The sequence below is a fragment of the Pangasianodon hypophthalmus genome, chromosome 19 (genome assembly GCF_027358585.1).
Source record: "Pangasianodon hypophthalmus isolate fPanHyp1 chromosome 19, fPanHyp1.pri, whole genome shotgun sequence".
Taxonomy (NCBI): Eukaryota; Metazoa; Chordata; class Actinopteri; order Siluriformes; family Pangasiidae; genus Pangasianodon; species Pangasianodon hypophthalmus.
The window spans coordinates 20,121,878-20,144,529 of NC_069728.1; the positions used below are offsets into that span (position 1 = coordinate 20,121,878).

General features: G+C 37.4%; 3 protein-coding genes across 3 annotated transcripts; 1 reads left to right on the forward strand and 2 right to left on the reverse strand.

The window, feature by feature from the left end:
* Positions 1 to 2,163: 2,163 nt before the first annotated feature.
* Positions 2,164 to 3,676, reverse strand: LOC128321648 (uncharacterized). The gene is made up of 4 exons (XM_053241964.1): positions 3,620 to 3,676; positions 3,177 to 3,518; positions 2,933 to 3,025; positions 2,164 to 2,761 (listed from the first exon to the last, which is right to left on the reverse strand). Exons 1-4 carry the CDS (start codon positions 3,669 to 3,671, stop codon positions 2,643 to 2,645), a joined length of 606 nt encoding a protein of 201 aa, XP_053097939.1. The 5' UTR covers positions 3,672 to 3,676; the 3' UTR covers positions 2,164 to 2,642.
* An 8,816-nt stretch (positions 3,677 to 12,492) lies between these two features.
* On the reverse strand, positions 12,493 to 15,734 carry LOC113523941 (uncharacterized). The gene is made up of 5 exons (XM_053242266.1): positions 15,664 to 15,734; positions 15,221 to 15,562; positions 14,977 to 15,069; positions 13,444 to 13,481; positions 12,493 to 13,272 (listed from the first exon to the last, which is right to left on the reverse strand). Exons 1-5 carry the CDS (start codon positions 15,713 to 15,715, stop codon positions 13,153 to 13,155), a joined length of 645 nt encoding a protein of 214 aa, XP_053098241.1. The 5' UTR covers positions 15,716 to 15,734; the 3' UTR covers positions 12,493 to 13,152.
* A 4,374-nt stretch (positions 15,735 to 20,108) lies between these two features.
* On the forward strand, positions 20,109 to 21,787 carry LOC128317079 (uncharacterized). Its single transcript, XM_053242316.1, has 6 exons — positions 20,109 to 20,160; positions 20,262 to 20,420; positions 20,691 to 20,885; positions 21,037 to 21,129; positions 21,454 to 21,491; positions 21,668 to 21,787. The coding sequence occupies exons 1-6, from the start codon at positions 20,109 to 20,111 to the stop codon at positions 21,785 to 21,787; spliced, it is 657 nt and encodes a 218-aa protein (XP_053098291.1).
* The last annotated feature ends 865 nt before the right edge of the window (positions 21,788 to 22,652 follow it).

The window sequence follows — 22,652 nt, forward strand, 5'->3', positions numbered from 1 at the left end:
ACATTAGCGTAATGGGAAGAAGTGGGGCTGAACAACCGGGCTGAAAACGGCCTATTCCAGGACCTCGACACCTCAGTGTGGAGGTCCAGAAAAAAGGGCAGGCAATTATTTTACTGCGCAAAAAACGCTCCTCCAGTCTAGAGCCCTGAGGCTCTAGTGACTCAGCGGGCCAGTCAATGCTAAGCTTAGTGACTGCCCGCGTAACCACCTCGAGCAGCTCCCCGTATTGAGGAGACTGCGGCTCAGGGTCGACGCTCTCCACATCGACCTCCTCGGAGGAGGATAGGTGGAGTGCCGATTCCGCTCCCCGGGGGGAAGAAACCGCAGAGCGTGCTTCCGAGCCCAGGGAGGGGACAGAGGACCTGGAGGGTGAGGAAGGAGAAAGGGACGGGCCCGTCTCCATTCCCTCCGCCAGGTCCATCTGCGAGCCCCATGAGCGCAACCGCCGCTCTGCCTCGGCAGAAGCGGGACCGGCACCGCGAGGCACGCTAGTGAGGGCTCCCTCCTCAAAGAGAGCCCAGCGGGAGCGGAGAGTGCGCAGCGGTAAACGCTCGCAATGTGCGCAGCCGGCTCCCTCGAGAGCCGACTGAGCGTGTTCCGGTCCCAAACAGGCAACGCACAGACTGTGTGTATCCCCGCCCGTAATAAATCGCGGACAGGGAGGAACACACAGCCTGAAGCGCTGCCCGCCCTCGCCCTTCGTCTTATCCTTGGCTTTAGGCATGCCAATGATAAAACACAAACCAGACAGAAAATAGACAGACAATAAACATAGAGCGCTTGCTGAAAACAGGAAGCTAACGCGGGGCTTGCCGCTCGGGCTTTTATGCTTCCGGGTCGCTACGTCACCCCGCCCGTGACGTCTCGCCCATCCATTGGACGGATTAGACACGTGATTCAGAGCGAAGTCACGCGGGGGCGTTCCCATAGCGTTTCGTGACGCAGCTCAAGTTCCTGAAGGGGAACTGACCATTTTCCCATCATCACTAAACTTGAAACAGGTGACAAGTTGAACCAATCACATTACTCGGCTGCAACACGGCGCTGATAGCTTCCACACACAATGCAGTCCAGACCAGGGTTCAGATGAAGCAAACCCGAGACCACCGCTTTCATTTTTCCCAATTGTAGTCAGTAAATCAGTAACTATAATGCATGATTACGTGTTTTAAATTACGTATGTTGTTGTAGCGATTCATGCAGATCAAAGATCACTCTGGAGAGCCTGGTTGTTGACGCCATTAGACTTTATTCTTTCCAGAATTAAGCTGAGCAGTTGTCTGCAGACAAAAGCTCCCCAACTCTTCTGAAGGACATTCCTATATACACTGACATGAAAAAGCTTACACATCCTGTTTTTCACAAGACCCAACATTCCCATATATGCTAATGTTATGGTTTAAGGCAGCCTTTCTCACTTAAATTTACAGCTTGTTCCTGCTCTCCCCACTTAGGAGGCTACCACTGCCTATGTAAGTTCATATAGGGCGCTTTCAGGCCTCCGTGTTATACATTTCCTGCAGGCTACCCATTCCTATCTAAGGTCATATAGATCACTTTCAGGCCTCTGTGTCACCTTGTGCACTATACCGGATCCATACATCTATACCATTGAGGATTAAATATTATCAAATCTGAGTACACATTTTGTGGTTAATATTTTATGGTTACAATATTTCTATAATAGTTCGATTAATATTAAGGGGCTTAAATTGTAAGAGGACTAAATATAAAAAACGTGTGGTTACTGCGTTACTGATGAGATTCGACTGCTTAAACTGAAATTAAATTCCAAATACTAAATATTAAAATGGATAAAAAAAAGTATATTAATGACTGATGAAGTGCCAAGTTATTATTTATATTTCATTTTTATTTTACATGATTTACAGCATGACTCATATTATTAAAAACTGGAGAACATCGTTTTCTTAATTTGTTGTATCTGATATGTCTAATACACCTCCCTGGACTCTCAAACATGTACATGATGTGATGTGGAAAATATGATGTTATCTTTGAAGTTATAAAAAAAAATCTTAGAAATAAAGAGGACTACTGCTTTGTATATTCATTTTAGATTTTTTTTTTATTAAATGCATTTTTTGTATTGTTCCATGACTTCCTCTCTAATTTGTTCATGAGCAATTCCCTCCCTCCAGTTAGGTCTCCCCTGTCACACAACAGCTACCAACCAGGCAGGGCGAAGGATATCACGTGCTATCTCCGAGACATGTGAAGCCAGCCAGCTGCATCTTTTTGAACTGCTGATCATGCAACATCAGGGTGCGGAATAACACACTCACAGATGCCCATGATTGGATAGTGTTGCTGTGATTGACAGGGGAGAGAGAGTATGTCCCTCCCTCCCCGAGAGCACGGACAATTTTGCTCTCTTGGACTCCAAGCCACAGATGGTTGTGGCATCTTCGGGATTAGATCTCGAGACGATAGGGTGAACGATTTTCTACTGCGCCACTCAGGAGCCCTTAAATGCAGCTGTAAGTACAGCTGGTAAATACCTCCACATTACAGGTAGACCAAAGTCATTCCAGTATACAGCCAATATAAGCAATTAGCTCTAGTTAAATCTAACACATTGTTTTCTAAAATCAGTATTTCTTCCATTTGTTTTTGAATTTCTAATCTGATCTTAATTTGAAAACAAGGTGGATTATTGGAAAGACAATAATCATGAAGGCAAGAACTCCAACTCTAACAATGGAGAGCCAGAACAGCACATGCATCTGATCAGTACAACCTGTATGGAAAAATAAATTGTTTTAAAAAACATCAGAAGCTAAAGTACATAATGGAGTACACAGAAAAAATACTTTACAATATTGGATGATTTATTAACAGGAAAAGGTTTTAACTAGAGAAAATTCTGTTATAGAAAGTGAAAGGAAGCTTATTTGATCACAACTCTTACCTTTTCCATCGCTGCTGTCTGAACCCTGGAGTGTACCAGAATCTGTGTTCTTGTTAACCGTTCCAGGTGTAGGACAGGGTTTCATCTCTTTACCTTTACAAATAAAATGGAAAAGCAGCAAATGAACAGAAATGATACTAAATATGAATAAAGTGAAATATTCAACATTTAATGCATATGTGTACATAATTCTGGTTAAAGTGTTGATCTGGAATTAGCAGGTTATCAGAGTAAAACTGTTTACCTTCAAATTGCAGACGTGTTCCAGATGTGAACTTTAGTAAACTTCCATCAACTTCTATACAGAAATAATCTCCTCCATCATCTTCTCTTATTTCTTTAATTTTGAGATCAAACTTATGGGCATTTACAGTAATACTGAAGCGGCTATCATTAAATCCCTCATCAAATGTGTAGCCCAAAGTGCCTCTGTATGGTTTTGCAAAAAACTTAGGCAATTTTCCAAAACTCTGTCTGTACCAAAATAAATTATCTTTGTTTTTGATGTTAAAGTTACACCCCATAGTTACATTTTCTCCACGCTTTACTGTTTTCACGTGAAGCTCCTTGATGTCAGAAGTTTTTGCTGTAAAAAAGTGGTTAATGTTTAATGTTTAATGATGTCAGTAAATTAGTTAAATATGTAATATTTCTATTTTAAATGAAAGTTTTAAAAATGTTACTCACCAGCTGTGCAGAGACAAAGCAGAGAGTAAAGAGCGACAAAGAGTGTGATCATCGTTCCTGTTTAGACAAAGTGAGGTAATGAACTTGTGTGTTCAGTAGAAAACCAGATCCAAACTGACACCTGATTGGATGTTTTGAAGCTGTGGACTGATTTGATTGGTCCATTAGCTGTAAGGAGATGTGAAGCTCACAGTGAATTCTTGTCTATTCTGATGCTGTGATAAGTCACATGACTTTACAGATATGATATACTGGAGCTCTATCAGTCCTGTGTGCTGGAACCTCTCTGATAGAAGAAGTTTAATGAAGTGCTTTTAGGTCAGCAGATCTAACAACCCTAAAGAGGAATAATGTGTAATCCCGCTGTGGGGGAGCGGGACGCAGTACAGTTTCAGTATGGTCCTTTCACAAATCATTTGTCTAAGGTAGAAACTGGAGTGAGCGTTTATACAGGGTTTTACGGCAACCATCAGACACTTGAGGGAAAAAAACTCATCTGTATTATTTAAGATGTAGACACTAGAAAGGTTACAGCAGAAAGGGTTACTTTTGTTCTTTATTTCTTTTTAAAAAGATGTTGCATACAGCAGTTAATAAGAAAGTTTGCCTATAAATTCATAGTTTTAACGTTTAATTATAAAAAGAGGAGTGACAGCTTTTTTCCTCGATGTGCTTAGTGGTTACCGTAAAACCCTGCATATACACACACTAGAGTTTCTACACAACAGATTTACCATCGATCATTAAATTATATATTTAAAGACCCGTTCTTACCATCTATCAAAGCCACACGTTTCATGTGTTAATTAACTTTCTAATCACTTCAATGCACTCACCCTTTTAAGTTTCATGTTCAGTGTTAGTTCATGACATTAACAGCATTTGACATGTAAATTAGTCACAGTAGTTAAGTACTTAGCATTTCTAGCTAAGTCCCAGCATTTATAATATTAGCATGAATGAATGTAGTGTGTGATTTATGCTTGTGTAACTCCAATTACTTTCCGACACCTTTGTATGTATGCTTCACTTTCACTCCTTTCATGCAAATTAAACACCTCAACATTACGTCGTGGTCCGGGGGTCACTGTGTGGAGGAGTGGAACTTACTGGATAGTTGAGTGAGGTAGCCAGTGAGGCCAGTACACTTCCAGTTTCAAGTTTGGTGATGTTGGGCAAAGGGTTGTTATTGTCAGTGGACGAGACAGAACGCCTTATTGATAAATAAAACCACACTTTGCTAGGACTGGAGCAACTTTACTGTAAGGAGCTCACCCTTGTGCTGTGAGTGTTTGTACGCAGAACATTAAAAAATACACACGTCATGTCGGCCTCCGTGGCTAAAATCTTCTTACACCAGAACAGCTCCTCATTTGCAGGGATTGCTCCATGATGACATGCTGCATGAGTGCTGCTACCAAATGAAACTTATTGAAAAAAATAATAAAAGGATGAACCTCCAGCAAAGTTGCATATGCATAAGTGATGTATGGAATTGCAGAAGTGATCCATGGCTCAGAATTAATTCCTCTGTGTGAAAGCAAACCTGGGATTATGAGCCCCGCCCCCAAACAAGCCTAGAAGCAGTCATGAGAGTGGACTCAAGTGTAGAGGCCAAGTGTGAAAACGCTCTTAACGCATTTGTAGAAGTGTTACTGGCTGCAGCAGCTCTCTCACATCATGCAGTTGTTTCAGTTTAACAGAAATAGCATTGTGGTTTCTGAGTTTCTGGTACCGAGTGTTTTAATCAGCAGCTCATACAGAATTATTTTGGATCACTTCAACAGTCCAAATGTCTTTGTGTTAGAATCTCAGGCTGACACACAAAAGAGCTGGAGATCATTTATTAATATGTCTCTAAAAATATCATGTAGAATGTTGAAGGCAATGATTATTCAAATTGTGCTAGAGACTGTGCTTTATAAAACTGGACTGCGCTAGCACATCTCTGCGTGCCACATTTACCCATAATCCTCCCCTCAGTATCACGACACAAAGACACAAATACGTGTTAACACAGAAGTTTAAACCAGGCTTTACTCTTTGTGTGTGTGTGTGTCTGTGTGTGTGTGTGTGTCTGTGTGTGTGTGAGTGTGTTTAGGTGTGAACACTGGAGGGATGGGCTGCTACATCTATGAAACACCGAGCCTGAGCCATGAATACACCACACACACTGAAAAATACAAACAGTGTGACCTAAGAAAAAAACTTAATATAATATGAATTTTTATAAAATCTGGTCCCGATCTCTTTGGTGGTGGTATGGACTGCACGTAAGAATGCACTATATTTCTAGACCTGAAGTGCCTGCTGTGTGCTACCACACCTCCATCTCGGTCAGAACCACTGGATTTATAAAAGTCTAACATCTCTAACAGCCCTGATAAAGAAATAATCAAACCCTTTAGTTTATATCTCTCACTTTAAACCACAGTGCTGTTTCCATTAACACTGACACACACTCTCTGGTGTGAGATGGAAACTAGAGGACAAACGTCTCAAACCAAACACCAGCGTGAGGCCATTAAGGTTTTTACCACATCAAAGGTGCTGAAACTGCCAGACTCATAGACTGTAGCAGTACTGTGTCTAAACGTTTTGCATGAATAAGTTTGAAGATTTTTGATATGTTTTATACAGGTTAATCATTAAAGGATTCATATATACCAAAAGCTGTGAGATTATGCTTTAATTATTACCAATTCTTTCTCTGTTTTATGTCCTTTAGGGTGGATAACAGGCCTTACATAGACAGAGCACAGTCTGTAGCACAGTTTGAATAAATAGTGCTCTTAACATTCTACATGATATTTTTCGAGACATTTTAATTAATGAACTCTAGCTCTTGTGTGTCAGCCTGAGGTTCTAACACAAAGACGTTTGGACTGTTGAAGTGACCCAAAATAAGTCAGTGTGAGCTGCTGATTAAAACACTTGGTCTCAGAAACTCAGAAACCACAATGCTATTTCTGTTAAACTAAAACAACTGCATGATGTGAGAGAGCTGCTGCAGCCAGTAACACTTCTACAAATGTGTTAAGAGCGTTTTCACACTTGGCCTCAACACTTGAGTCCACTCTCATGACTGCTTCTAGGCTTGTTTGGGGACGAGGCTCATAATCTCAGGTTTGCTTTGACACAGAGGAATTAATTCTGAGCAATGGATCACTTCTGCAATTCTATACGTCACTTATGCATATGCAACTTTGCTGGAGGTTCATCCTTTTATTCTTTTTTATTAGTTTCATATGATACCATCACTCAAGCAACATGTCATCATGGAGGAATCCCTGCAAATGAGGAGCTGTTCTGGTGTAAGAAGATTTTAGCCACGGAGGCCGACATGAGACGTGTGTATTTTTTAATGTTCTCAGTACAAACACTCACAGCACAAGAGTCAGCTCATTACAGTAAAGTTGCTCCAGTCCTAGCAAAGTGTGATTTTATTTATCAATAAGGCTTTCTGTCTCCTCCACTGACAATAACAACCCTTTCCCCAACATCACCAAACTTGAAACTGGAAGTGTACTGGCCTCACTGGCTACCTCACTCAGCTATCCAGTAACTTCCACTCCTCCACACAGTGACCCCCGGACCACGACGTGATGTTGAGGTGTTTAATTTGCATGAAAGGAGTGAAACTGAAATATACATACAAAGGCATCAGTTAGTAATTGGAGTTACACAAGCAGAAATCACGCACTACATTTATTCATTATGTTAGAAATGCTGGGACTTAGCTAGAAATGCTAAGTACTTAACTACTGTGAATAATTTACATGTCAAATGCTGTTAATGTCATGAAATAACACTGCACATGAAACTTAAAAAGGTAAGTGCATTGATGTGGTTAGAAGTTAATTAACACATGAAAAGTGAGGCTTTGATAGATGGTAAGAACATGTCATTAAATATATAATTTAATGATCGATGGTAAAGCCCATTGTGTAGAAACTCTAGTGTGTGTATTTGCAGGGTTTTACCCTAACTACCAAGCACTTCGAGAAAAAAAGCTGCCACTCCTCCTTTTATAATTAAATCTTAAAACTATAAATTTATATGCACACTTTCTTATTAACTCCTGTATGCAACTTCTTTTTAAAAAGAAATAAGGAATAAAAGTAACCTTTTCTACTGTAAACCGTTCTAGTGTCTACATCTTAAATAATATAGATAAGCCTTTTTACCTCAAGTGTCTGATGTTTACTGTAAAACCCTGTATAAACGCTCACTCCAGTTTCTACCTTAGACAAATGATTTGTGAAAGGACCATACTGAAACTGTACTGCGTCCCGCTCCCCCACAGCGGGATTACACATTATTCCTCTTTGGGGTTGTTAGATCTGCTGACCTAAAAGCACTTCATTAAACTTCTTCTATCAGAGAGGTTCCAGCACACAGGACTGATAGAGCTCCAGTAGATCATATCTGTAAAGTCATGTGACTCATCACAGCATCAGAATAGACAAGAATTCACTGTCAGCTTCACAGCTCCTTACAGCTAATGGACCAATCAAATCAGTCCACAGCTTCAAAACATCCAATCAGGCGTGAGTCTGGACCTGGTTTTCTACTGAACACACAAGTTCCTTACCTCACTATCACTTTGTCTAAACAGGAACGATGATCGCACTCTTTGTCGCTATTTACTCTCTGCTTTGTCTCTGCACAGCTGGTGAGTAATATTTTGAAAACTTGAATTTAAAATAGTAATATTACATATTTAACTAATTTACTGATATCATTAAATATTAAACACTGTTTTACAGTGAAAACATCTGACATCCAGGAGCTTCACGTGAAAACAGTAAAGCGTGGAGAAAATGTAACTATGGAGTGTAACCTTAACACCAAAAACAAAAATAAGTTAGTTTGGTACAGACAGAGTTTTGGAAAATTGCCTCAGTTTTTAGCAAGACATTACAGTAACACTTTGGGCTACACATTTGCTGAGGGATTTAAAGATAGCCGCTTCACTATTACTGTAAATGACGATAAGTTTGATCTCAACATTATCAAAACAATAGAAGATGATGGAGGAGAATATATCTGTGTAGAATTGGAGGAAAATGCACTAAAGTTCACATCTGGAACACGTCTGCAATTTGAAGGTAAACAGTTTTACTCTGATAACCTGCTAATTCCAGATCAACACTTTAACCAGAATTATGTGTACATATGCATTAAATGTTGAATATTTCACATTATTCATATTTAGTATCATTTCTTTTTAATTACTGCTGTTCCATTTTATTTGTAAAGGTAAAGAGATGAAACTCTGTCCTACACCTGGAACGGTTAACAAGAACACAGATTCTGTTACACTCCAGGGTTCAGACAGCAGCGATGGAAAAGGTAAGAGTTTTGATCAAATAAGCTTCCTTTCACTTTCTGTAACAGAATTTTCTCTAGTTAAAACTTTTCCTGTTAATAAATCATCCAATATTGTAAAGTATTTTTGCAGTGTATTCCGTTATGTACTTTAGCTTAAGATGTTTTTTAAAACAATTTTATTTTTCTATACAGGTTGTACTGATCAGATGCATGTGTTGTTCTGGCTCTCCATTGTTAGAGTTGGAGTTCTTGCCTTCATGATTATTGTCTTTCCAATAATCCTCCTTGTTTTCAAATTAAGATTAAATTAGAAATTCAAAAACAAATGGAAGAAATACTGATTTAAGAAAATAATGTGTTAGATTTAACTCGAGCTAATTGCTTATATTGGCTGTATACTGGAATGATTTTGGTCTAACTGTAATGTGGAGGTATTTACCAGCTGTACTTACAGCTGCATTTAAGAGCTCCTGAGTGGCACAGTAGAAAATTGTTCCCCCTATCGTCTCGAGCTCTAATTCAAACGATACCACAACCATCTCTGGCCTGGTGTCCAAGAGAGCAAAACTGGCCGTGCTCTCGGGGAGGTAGGGACATACTCTCTCTCCCCTGTCAATCACAGCAACACTATCCAATCATGGGCATCTGTGAGTGTGTTATTCCGCACCCTGATGTTGCATGAGCAGCAGTTCAAAAAGATGCAGCTGGCTGGCTTCACATGTCTCAGAGATAGCACGTGATAGCCTTCGCCCTGCCTGGTTGGTAGCTGTTGTGTGATAGGGGAGACCTAACTAGATGAAGGGAATTGCTCATGAACAAATTAGAGAAGTCATGGAAAAAGTACAAAAAATGCATTTAATAAAATAAAATCTAAAGTGAATATACAATGCAGTAGCCCTCTTTATTTCTAAGATTTTTTCATAACTTCAAAGATAACATCATATTTTTCACATCACAACAGGCACATGTTTGTGAGTCCAGGGAGGTGTATTAGACATATCACATACAAATTAACAAAATGATGTCCCTCAATGTGTAATAAAATGAGTCACACTGTAAATCATGTAAAATAAAAAATGAAATGAAAATAATAACTTGCCACTTCATCTGTCATTAATATACTTTTTTTAATCCCATTTTAATATTTAGTATCTGGAATTTAATTTCAGGTTAAGCAGTCGAACCTCATCACTAACGTAATAATAATAATAAATAATAATGAAAACAGCAAATGGATGAACATAAAGTGATGTATGTAAAGGAATTCTTTCATGTGAAGGCAAACCTCCAGTTATAAATCCACCCCAAACGAGCCCAGAATCAGTCCTGTCTGCAGATGTAATTATTTGGACCAAGTCTCAAAGCACTATTGAAGCATTTGAAGAAGTTTTACTGGCTGCAGCAGTGCTTTCTCACATCACACAATGCTTTCACTTTAACAGAAATAACACTGTGTTCTCATGACTCAGACTTAAGCATTTTAGCCAGCAGCTCACTCTGACTTATTTTGCGTCACTTCACCAACTGAAATGTCTTTATGTTAGAAGTAAACACTACAGCACTGGTCAGGAAGCTATCAAAGTCAAGCGAAAGAAACAATCATTAACAATCTGACGTTTTCAGCTCTTAAAACATTCCTTGTAAGTATATATGTTGAGATGACAAGTATCAATATTCAGAGTGTATTTTTAATGGTAAACATTAAAAGGAAATTATATATTTAACGACCCATTCTTACCATCTATCAAAGCCACACGTTTCATGTGTTAATTAACTTTCTAAAGACCAATGCACAATTGCCCTTTTAAGTTTCATATTCCTTGTTATTTCATAACATTAACAGTATTTGATTTTTTTTTGTAATTTTCCATTTTTATTTTACATTTTATATGAACCTAAACATTATAATATATGCATACAATATCATTACAACAGGTGGTGGCATCAGTGACGGTTGCAGTTTCTTTATTTTTGCAACGACAAACAAATTCAAAACGATTTTCTCTATTGGACCAGGAAATCTGTAGCTCATGAGTGTGCATCCGGAGAAATCCCAGAACAATGGAAAATTTCGTAGTGATGGGGACTAATAGGGAGATTTGGTCTTGATGAAGAGCACCGACTTCGAGAATGATGGGTATATTTTTTGTGAATCCATTTATTTCTGTAAAGCTGCTTTGTGACAATGTCCATTGTTAAAAGCGCTATACAAATAAAATTTAATTAATTTAATTGAATTCTGTAGCTCCTTTACAAAAAACATATAAAATCACTCACGTACTTAAAGCAGCATTAACAGGGTAAAAGCTATGCAGTATTATAAAAAGTAGATCTCTTCTTTTGTTACTGAGGGAATATTTATAGGGGAGAGGCCCTACTGAACACCAGTTCTGTCTTTGTTTATTTTACCATTGAAAATTTCAACCAGAAATAGGGTATCAGGATGGATCAGCAGGCCCAGAGAGCTGAAGGAGTCAGGATCACTGGTATCTCAGGAGTAGTATGTGTAACTCGAGAGAAAGAGAGACAGAGAGAGAGAGATTATTAGGTATCCTCATTGTCACATAATGGTTAAAGAAATTGTACATTGTGTGTAGAGTGCAAGCAGGGACTCCAGCAAGAGAAGGTATGACATCATAAATAAAAAGGAGATCCTACCAGTAAAACAGACATGAGGGTGACCTGGAACATAAAGCGGCCAGCCACTCCACCGTCAATAAACCTGAGTGAACGTATGAGAGTGGGGGAAAAACAGCATCCAAACATCCCAGTTCCCCTAAACACTCTATGCCCATGAGCTCTCCAGATCCGCTCCTTAACCTAAGAAAACCACTATTGACAAAGGGCTTGACTAAAGAAACATGTTTTTCAGCTTCGACTTAAACACTGAGACTGTATCTGAGTCCTGAACACTAGTTGCAATGCTGTTCCATAACTGTGGGGCTTTGTAAGAGAAAGCTCTGCCCCCTGCTGTAGTCGTCACTATTCAAGGTACCAACAAAGAGCCTTTTGATCGAAGTAGGTGTGCTGGATCATAAAACACCAGAAGTTCACTCAGGTACTGCGGCACAAGACCATTCAGTGCTTTATAGGTCAGCAGTAGTATTTTATAATCAATGCGAAATTTGATTGTGAGCCAATGCAGAGTGGATAAGATAGAGGTGATGTGGTCATATCGTCTGGTTCTAGTAAGAACACTAGCTGCTGCATTCTGGACTAAGTGGAGCTTGTTTATGCACCAGTAGAATGTCCAGACAGTAAGGCATTACAATAATCCAACCTAGAGGTAACAAAAGCATGAACTGTTTTTCTGCATTGTGTAGTGACATTATATTTCTTATCTTAGCAATATTTCTGAGATGAAAGAAGGCTATCCTAGTAATATTAGCTACATGAGCTTCAAGTGAAGGACTGGAGTCAATAAACATGTTGATCTGGAAGATGAGTTGACTAAGAAATAATGAAATTTATTATGAAATAAACATTTTTTTAATAAATGTTGAAAATTGATTTAAACAAAATTAAATGAAATTGGATTAATTATGGTGATTGACATCATTCACGTAAATGTCTATCTGGAATTTAGTTTCAGGTTAAGCACTCAAATCTCATCAGTAATGCAGTAACCACTCGTCTTTATATTTAGCTCTGTTGCACATAAATGTCCTTAGTATTTCTGGAAAAGTGGAAAATGTATTACGTTTACAGATGTACTGGCTACAAAAATGTTTTAGCTAATCTAAAGTAATTACAATATTCAAAAGATTTAGCATCTTTATAAAGCTCCCAAGCAAAATAAATTACAAAATAAAAGTTTAAGCAAATTGTTTACCATGAGCCATTTCTTGATCACCTTCAAAATAAAAAAAAAAATAAAAAAATTTTTTTACATTCTAGAAAACTAGAAACTTTAAGAGAAAATACTGAGAAAACATTCCAAATGTAAGGCTTTCAGAAAAAAAACAGCAGATAATGAAAATAAAATTAAAATAAAAGGGATAAAAATCATTAAATAAATTAAAAAACAAATACATCCATCAAGTAAGGCAAATTAGTACATTACAAAGGTTTGGAAATGGTGATAAAACTTACAGCAATAAAAATGTTTTTGTCTGATTAAAATATAACACATCTGTCTACAAACTGGGTGAATAATTGTATTTATATTGTATTTCAAGTGTGAAGTCATTTCTCTTCATCTATTTTATTTTAACTTGTGCATAAACATCTTCATGGCTCTTGTCTCTGGAGGTTCTGGAGGATGAAGGTTTCTTAGCAAAACTCACAGCTGCATAGTTCAAAGCATCTTCATCATCAGCCTGATAAAGAACAAGAGCCGTTTATAAACCAGAGCGGATTGAAAGACTACAAATAATTATTACATTGATATTTTGTAAATAGTTGTCTGTTAAAATTCTCTGTGTATTGTGGATTGTAGGTCAGATGTGGATTTATTTAACAGAATCACAGTTAATAGAAGACTGGATTACCTGATTGGTGGGAATTTGATGGTTTCTTGATGAAGCACCTGAACAATGATACACATAAGTAAAGTTTAAATGTAGAAAGGATCCACGTTTTGGTGACAACTTTATACAGTAACTCTATAAATAATAATAATAAAAGTAAACAAACCTTTTCTTTGATTTTTAAATAAAACTCCAATCAGAACGACGATTAGAATAAGAGATATTATTATGGAGGCTGCTAAGGCAATAATCCAATATTCATTTCCTGAAATGATGAAAATGCACAATTTGTATAAATATTGAATGATTCATTAACAGGAAAAGGTTTTAACTAGAGAAAATTCTGTTATAGAAAGTGAAAGGAAGCTTATTTGATCAAAACTCTTACCTTTTCCATCTCTGCTGTCTGAACCCTGGAGTGTACCAGAATCTGTGCTCTTGTTAACCGTTCCAGGTGTAGGACAGGGTTTCATCTCTTTACCTTTACAAATAAAATGGAAAAGCAGCAAATAAACAGAAATGATACTAAATATGGATAATGTGAAATATTCAACATTTAATGCATATGTACACATAATTCTGGTTAAAGTGTTGATCTGGAATTAGCAGATGTGGAAAATACGATGTTATCTTTCAAGTTATAAAAAAAATTTTAGAAATAAAGAGGACTACTGCATTGTATATTCACTTTAGATTTTACTTTTATTAAATGCATTTTTTGTATTGTTCCATGACTTCCTCTCTAATTTGTTCATGACCAATTCTTTCCCTCCAGTTAGGTCTCCCCTAGCACACAACAGCTACCAACCAGGCAGGGCGAAGGCTATCACGTGCTATCTCCGAGACATGTGAAGCCAGCCAGCTGCATCTTTTCGAAGTGCTGCTCATGCAACATCAGGGTGCGGAAAAACACACTCACAGATGCCCATGATTGGATAGTGATGATGTGATTGACAGGGGAGAGAGAGTATGTCCCTACCTCCACGAGAGCATGGCCAGTTTTGCTCTCTTGGACTCCAAGCCACAGATGGTTGTGGCATCGTTTGGATTAGAGCTCGAGACGATAGGGTGAAGGATTTTGTACTGAGCCACTCAGGAGCTCTTAAATGCAGCTGTAAGTACAGCTGGTAAATACCTCCACATTACAGTTAGACCAAAATCATACCAGTATACAGCCAATATAAGCAATTAGCTCTAGTTAAATCTAACACATTGTTTTCTTAAATCAGTATTTCTTCCATTTGTTTTTGAATTTTTAATTTGATCTTAATTTGAAAACAAGGAGGATTATTGGAAAGACAATAATCATGAAGGCAAGAACTCCAACTCTAACAATGGAGAGCCAGAACAACACATGCATCTGATCAGTACAACTGTAACCTGTATGGAAAAAATAAATTGTTTTAAAAAAAACATCAGGAGCTAAAGTACATAATGGAGTACACTGAAAAAATACTTTACAATATTGGATGATTTATTAACAGGAAAAGGTTTTAACTAGAGAAAATTCTGTTGTAGAAAGTGAAAGGAAGCTTATTTGATCAAAACTCTTACCTTTTCCATCGCTGCTGTCTGAACCCTGGAGTGTAGCAGAATCTGTGTTCTTGTTAACCGTTCCAGGTGTAGGACAGGGTTTCATCTCTTTATCTTTACAAATAAAATGGAAAAGCAGCAAATAAACAGAAATGATACTAAATATGAATAATGTGAAATATTCAGCATTTAATGCATATGTGTACATAATTCTGGTTAAAGTGTTGATCTGGAATTAGCAGGTTATCAGAGTAAAACTGTTTACCTTCAAATTGAAGACGTGTTCCAGATGTGAACTTTAGTAAACTTCCATCCAGTTCTATACAGAAATATTCTCCTCCATCATCTTCTACCATTTTGATAATGTTGAGATCAAACTTATGGTCATTTACAGTAATACTGAAGCGGCTATCTTTAAATCCCTCAGCAAATTTGGAATTATTTTGACCGTAACGTCTTGCTAAAAACTTAGGTACTTTTCCAAAACTCTGTCTGCACCAAACTAAATTATATTTGTTTGTGACCCTGCTGATGTCACACTCCATAGTTACATTTTCTCCACGCTTTACTGTTTTCACGTGAAGCTCCTTGATGTCAGAAGATTTTGCTGTAAAAAAGTGTTTAATATTTAATGTTTAATGATGTCAGTAAATTAGTTAAATATGTAATACTGCTATTTTAAATGAAAGTTTTCAAAATGTTACTCACCAGCTGTGCAGAGACAAAGCAGAGAGTAAAGAGCGACAAAGAGTGCGATCATCGTTCCTGTTTAGACAAAGTGATAGTGAGGTAATGAACTTGTGTGTTCAGTAGAAAACCAGGTCCAGACTCACGCCTGATTGGATGTTTTGAAGCTGTGGACTGATTTGATTGGTCCATTAGCTGTAAGGAGGTGTGAAGCTCACAGTGAATTCTTGTCTATTCTGATGCTGTGATGAGTCACATGACTTTACAGATATGATCTACTGGAGCTCTATCAGTCCTGTGTGCTGGAACCTCTCTGATAGAAGAAGTTTAATGAAGTGCTTTTAGGTCAGCAGATCTAACAACCCCAAAGAGGAATAATGTGTAATCCCGCTGTGGGGGAGCGGGATGCAGTACAGTTTCAGTATGGTCCTTTCACAAATCATTTGTCTAAGGTAGAAACTGGAGTGAGCGTTTATACAGGGTTTTACAGTAAACATCAGACACTTGAGGGAAAAAGCTTATCTGTATTATTTAAGATGTAGACCCTAGAAAGGTTTACAGCAGAAAAGGTTACTTTTATTCATTATTTATTTACAAAAGATGTTGAATACAGCAGTAAATAAAAACTTATGCATATAACTTCATAGTTTATTGTTAAATTATATGTATAACGACCCATTCTTACCATCGATTAAAGCCACACGTGTTAATCAACTTTCTAACCACATCAATTTACTTACCCTTTTAAGTTTCATGTACAGTGTTATTTCAAGACATTAACAGCATTTGACATGTAAATTAGTCACAGTAGTTAAGTACTTAGCATTTCTAGCTAAGTCCCAGCATTTCTAACATAATGAATGAATGTAGTGTGTTATTTCTGCTTGTGTAACTCCAATTACTAACTGACGCCTTTGTATGTATATTTCACTTTCACTCCTTTCATGCAAATTAAACACCTCAACATCACATCGTGGTCCGGGGGTCACTGTGTGGAGGAGTGGAACTTACTGGATTGCTGAGTGAGGTAGCCAGTGAGGCCAGTACACTTCCAGTTTCAAGTTTAGTGATGTTGGGGAAAGGGTTGTTATTGTCAGTGGAGGAGACAGAAAGCCTTATTGATAAATAAAACCACACTTTGCTAGGACTGGAGCAACATTACTGTAATGAGGTCACCATTGTGCTGCGAGTGTTTGTAGTGAGAACATTAAAAAATACACACGTCTCATGTCGGCCTCCGTGGCTAAAATCTTCTTACACCAGAACAGCTCCTCATTTGCAGGGATTCCTCCATGATGACATGCTGCTTGAGTGCTGGTACCAAATGAAACTGATAAAAAACAATAAAAGGATGAACCTCCAGCAAAGTTGCATATGCATAAGTGACGTATGGAATTGCAGAAGTGATCCATGGCTCAGAATTAATTCCTCTGTGTGAAAGCAAACCTGGGATTATGAGCCCCGCCCTCAAACAAGCCTAGAAGCAGTCATGAGAGTGGACTCAAGTGTTCAGGCCAAGTGTGAAAACGCTTTTAATGCATTTGTAGAAGTGTTACTGGCTGCAGCAGCTCTCTCACATCATGCAGTTGTTTCAGTTTAACAGAAATAGCATTGTGGTTTCTGAGTTTCTGGTACCGAGTGTTTTAATCAGCAGCTCACACAGAATTATTTTGGGTCACTTCAAGAGTCCAAATGTCTTTGTGTTAGAATCTCATGCTGACAAACAAAAGAGCTGGAGTTCATTAATTAAAATGTCTCAAAAATATCATGTAGAATGTTGAAGGCACTATTTATTCAAACTGTGCTAGAGACTGTGCTCTATAAAACAGGACTGTGCTAGCACGTTTCTGTGTGCCACATTTACCCATAATCCCCCTCTCTGTTTCATCACACAAAGACAAAATACACGTTAAAACAAAAGTTTAAAGCAGGCTTTACTGTGTGCGTGTTTTTGTGTGAACACTGGAGGGGTGGGCCATTACATCTTTGAAGAGCCAAACACCGAGCCTGAGCCATAAATCCATCACACACACTGACAAATACAAACAGTGTGACCTAAGAAAAAAACTTAATATAATATGAATTTTTATAAAATCTGGTCTCGTTCTCTTTGGTGGTGGTATGGACTACACGTAAGAATGCACTATATTTCTAGACCTGAAGTGCCTGCTGTGTGCTACCACACCTCCATCTCGGTCAGAACCACTGGATTTATAAAAGTCTAACATCTCTAACAGCCCCGATAAAGAAATAATCAAACCCTTTAGTTTATAACTCTCACTTTAAACCACAGTGCTGTTTCCATTAACACTGACACACACTCTCTGGTGTGAGATGGAAACTAGAGAACAAACGTCTCAAACCAAACACCAGCGTGAGGTCATTAAGGTTTTTACCACATCAAAGGTGCTGAAACTGCCAGACTCATAGACTGCAGCAGCACTGTGTCTAAACGTTTTGCATGAATAAGTTTAAACCTTTTTTATACAGGTTAATCATTAAAGGATTCATATCTACCAAAAGTTGTGAGATTATACTTTAATTATTACCAATTCTTTCTCTGTTGTTATGTCCTTTAGGGTGGATAACAGGCCTCCCACAGATAGAGCACAGTCTGTAGCACAGTTGAATAAATAGTGCTCTCAACATTCTACATGATATTTTTAGAGATATTTTTATTAATGAACTCCAGCTCTTTTCTGTGTCAGCCTGAGATTCTAACACAAAGACATTTGGACTCTTGAAGTGATCCAAAATATGTCAGCGTGCGCTGCTGATTAAAACACTTGGTATCAGAAACTCAGAAACCACAATGCTATTTCTGTTAAACTAAAACAACTTCATGATGTGAGAGAGCTGCTGCAGCCAGTAACACTTCTACAAATGCGTTAAGAGTGTTTGCCTGAACACTTGAGTCCACTCTCATGACTGCTTCTAGGCTTGTTTGGGGACGGGGCTCATAATCTCAGGTTTGCTTTCACACAGAGGAATTATTTCTGAGCCATGGATCACTTCTGCAATTCCATACGTCACTTATGCATATGCAACTTTGCTGGAGGTTCATCGTTTTATTGTCTTTTTATTAGTTTCATTTGATACCAGCACTCAAGTGACATGTCATCATGGAGGAATCCCTGCAAATGAGGAGCTGTTCTGGTGTAAGAAGATTTTAGCCACGGAGGCCGACATGAGACGTGTGTATTTTTTAATAATCTCCATACAAACACTCACAGCACAAGGGTCAGCTCATTACAGTGAAGTTGCTCCAGTCCTAGCAAAGTGTGGTTTTATTTATCAATAAGGCATTCTGTCTCCTCCACTGACAATAACAACCCTTTCCCCAACATCACCAAACTTGAAACTGGAAGTGTACTGGCCTCTCTGGCTACCTCACTCAGCTATCCAGTAAGTTCCACTCCTCCACACAGTGACCCCTGGACCACGACGTGATGTTGAGGTGTTTAAGTTTCCTGAAAGGAGTGAAAGTGAAACTTACATACAAAGGCATCAGTTAGTAATTGGAGTTACACAAGCAGAAATCACACACTACATTCATTTATTATGGTAGAAATGCTGGGACTTAGCTAGAAATGCTAAGTACTTAACTATTGTGACTAATTTACATGTCAAATGCTGCTAATGTCATGAAATAACACTGCATATGAAACTTAAAAGGGTGAGTGCATTGATGTGGTTAGAAAGTTAATTAACACATGAAACATGTGGATTCGATAGGTGGTAAGAACATGTCATTAAATATATAATTTAATTATCGATGGTAAATCTGTTGTGTAGAAACTCTAGTGTGTGTATATGCAGGGTTTTACGGTAACCACTAAGCACATCGACGAAAAGAAGCTGTCACTCCTCTTTTTAGAATTAAATGTTAAACCTATAAATTTATATACGCACTTTCTCATTAACTGCTGTACGCAACATCTTTTTAAAAAGAAATAAAGAATAAAAGTAACCTTTTCTACTGTAAACCTTTCTATTGTCTACATCTTAAATAATACAGAGCTTTTTCCCCTCAAGTGTCTGATGGTTGCTGTAAAACCCTGTATAAACGCTCACTCCAGTTTCTACCTTAGACAAATGATTTGTGAAAGGACCATACTGAAACTGTACTGCGTCCCGCTCCCCCACAATGGGATTTACACATTATTCCTCTTTGGGGTCGTTAGATCTGCTGACCTAAAAGCACTTGATTAAACTTCTTCTATCAGAGAGGTTCCAGCACACAGGACTGATAGAGCTCCAGTAGATCATATCTGTAAAGTCATGTGACTCATCACAGCATCAGAATAGACAAGAATTCACTGTCAGCTTCACATCTCATTACAGCTAATGGACCAATCAAATCAGTCCACAGCTTCAAAACATCCAATCAGGCGTGAGTCTGGACCTGGTTTTCTACTGAACACACAAGTTCATTACCTCACTATCACTTTGTCTAAACAGGAACGATGATCACACTCTTTGTCGCTCTTTACTCTCTGCTTTGTCTCTGCACAGCTGGTGAGTAACATTTTGAAAACTTTCATTTAAAATGGTAATATAACATATTTAACTCATTTACTGACATCATTAAACATTAAATATTAAACACTTTTTTACAGTAAAAACCTCTGACATCAAGGAGCTTCACGTGAAAACAGTAAAGCGTGGAGAAAATGTAACTATGGAGTGTAACATTACCGGGGTCAAAAACAAAGATAAGTTAGCTTGGTACAGACAGAGTTTTGGAAAATTGCCTCAGTTTTTTGCAAGACCATACAGTGACACTTTGGGCTACACATTTGCCGAGGGATTTAAAGTCAGCCGCTTCAGTATTTCTTTAAAAAAACATAAGTTTGCTCTCAACATTAATGGAATGATAGAAGATGATGAAGGAGAATATTTCTGTGGAGAAGTGGAGGGAAGTGCACTAAAGTTCACAGTAAAGCGTGGAGAAGATGTAACTATGGAGTGTGACATTAGCAGGGTCAATGACAAAGATAAGGTAGTTTGGTACAGACAGAGTTTTCGAAAAGTGCCTCAGTTTTTAGCAAGACATTACGGGCAAAATAATTACAGATTTGCTGAGGGATTTAAAGATAGCCGCTTCAGTATTACTGTAAATGACCATAAGTTTGATCTCAACATTATCAAAACAATAGAAGATGATGGAGGAGAATATTTCTGTGTAGAATTGGAGAAAAGTACACTACAGTTTACATCTGGAACACGTCTTCAATTTGAAGGTAAACAGTTTTACTCTGATAACCTGCTAATTCCAAATCAACACTTTAACCAGAATTATGTGTACATATGCATTAAATGTTGAATATTTCACATTATTCATATTTAGTATCATTTCTGTTCATTTGCTGCTTTTCCATTTTATTTGTAAAGGTGAAGAGATGAAACTCTGTCCTACACCTGGAACGGTTAACAAGAACACAGATTCTGTTACACTCCAGGGTTCAGACTGCAGCGATGGAAAAGGTAAGAGTTTTGACCAAATAAGCTTTCTTTCACTTTCTGTAACAGAATCTTCTCTAGTTAAAACCATTTCCTGTTAAGGAGTCATACAATATTCATACAAGTTGTGCATTTTTATCATTTCAGGAATTGAGTATTGGATTATTGCCTTAATAACCTCCATAATAATATCTCTTATTCTAATCGTGGTTCTGATTGGAGTTTTATTTAAAAATCACAGAAAAGGTTTGTTTAATTATTATTATTTATAGAGATACTGTATAAAGTTGTCACCAAAATGTGAATCCTTTCTACATTTAAACTTTACTTATGTGTATTATTGTTCAGGTGCTTCATCAAGAAAACATCCAATTCCCACCAATCAGGTAATCCAGTCTTCTATTAACTGTGATTCTCTTCTGATAAATAAATCCACATCTGACCTACAATCCACAATACACAGAGAATTTTAACAGACAACAATTTACAAAATATCAATGTAATAATTATTGGTAGTCTTTTAATCTGCTCCGGTTTATAAATGGCTCTTGTTCTTTATCAGGCTGATGATGAAGATGTCTTGAACTATGCAGCTGTGAGTTTTGCTAAGAAACCTTCATCCTCCAGAACAACCAGAGGCAAGAGCCATGAAGACGTTTATGCACAAGTTAAAATAAAATAGATGGAGTGAAATTAATTCAGACTTGAAAAACAATATAAATGTAATAATTCATCCAGTTTGTAGACAGATGTGTCATATTTTAATCAGACAAAAACTTTTTATTGCTGTAAGTTTTACCTTCATTTTCAAACATGTTTAATGTACTCTTTTGCTGTACTTAATGGATGTAGGTTGTTTTACTTTTCCATTTGGCATGTTTTCTCAGCATTTTCTCTAAACATAGTGCACACTATTTCTACAATGTTAAAACATTAAATTTTTGTTCAATTCTGAAGGTTAAACTATCAAGAAATGGCTCATGGTACACAACTTGATTAAACTTTTGTTTTGTAATTTATTTTGCTTGGGAGCATTATAAATATTTATATAAATATTTTATAAACTTTTATTATATTTATATATATTTCATGCTAAATCTTGTGAATATTGTAGTTACTTTAGATTAGCTAAAACATTTTTGTAGCCAGTTCATCTGTAAACGTAATACATTTTCCACTTTTCCAGAAATACTAAGGGCCTTTAAGTGCAACAGGGCTGAATATAAAGACGAGTGGTTACTGCATTACTGATGAAATTCAACTGCATAACCTGAAACTAAATTCCAGATAAAAACTTTTGTAAATTATATTAGTGACCATATTTACTTCAATTTAATTTAACTTTTTCAACAATTATTAAAATTCTTTTTTTAGTTTATAATTAATAAACCCATCTTTCAGATCAACACTTTTATTGACTCCAGTCTTTGCTTTGAAGCTGATGTTGATAATATTACTAGGATAGGCTTCTTTCATCTCAGAAATTTTGCTAAGATAAGAAATATAACGTTACTAAACGATGCAGAATAACCAGTTCATGCTTTTGT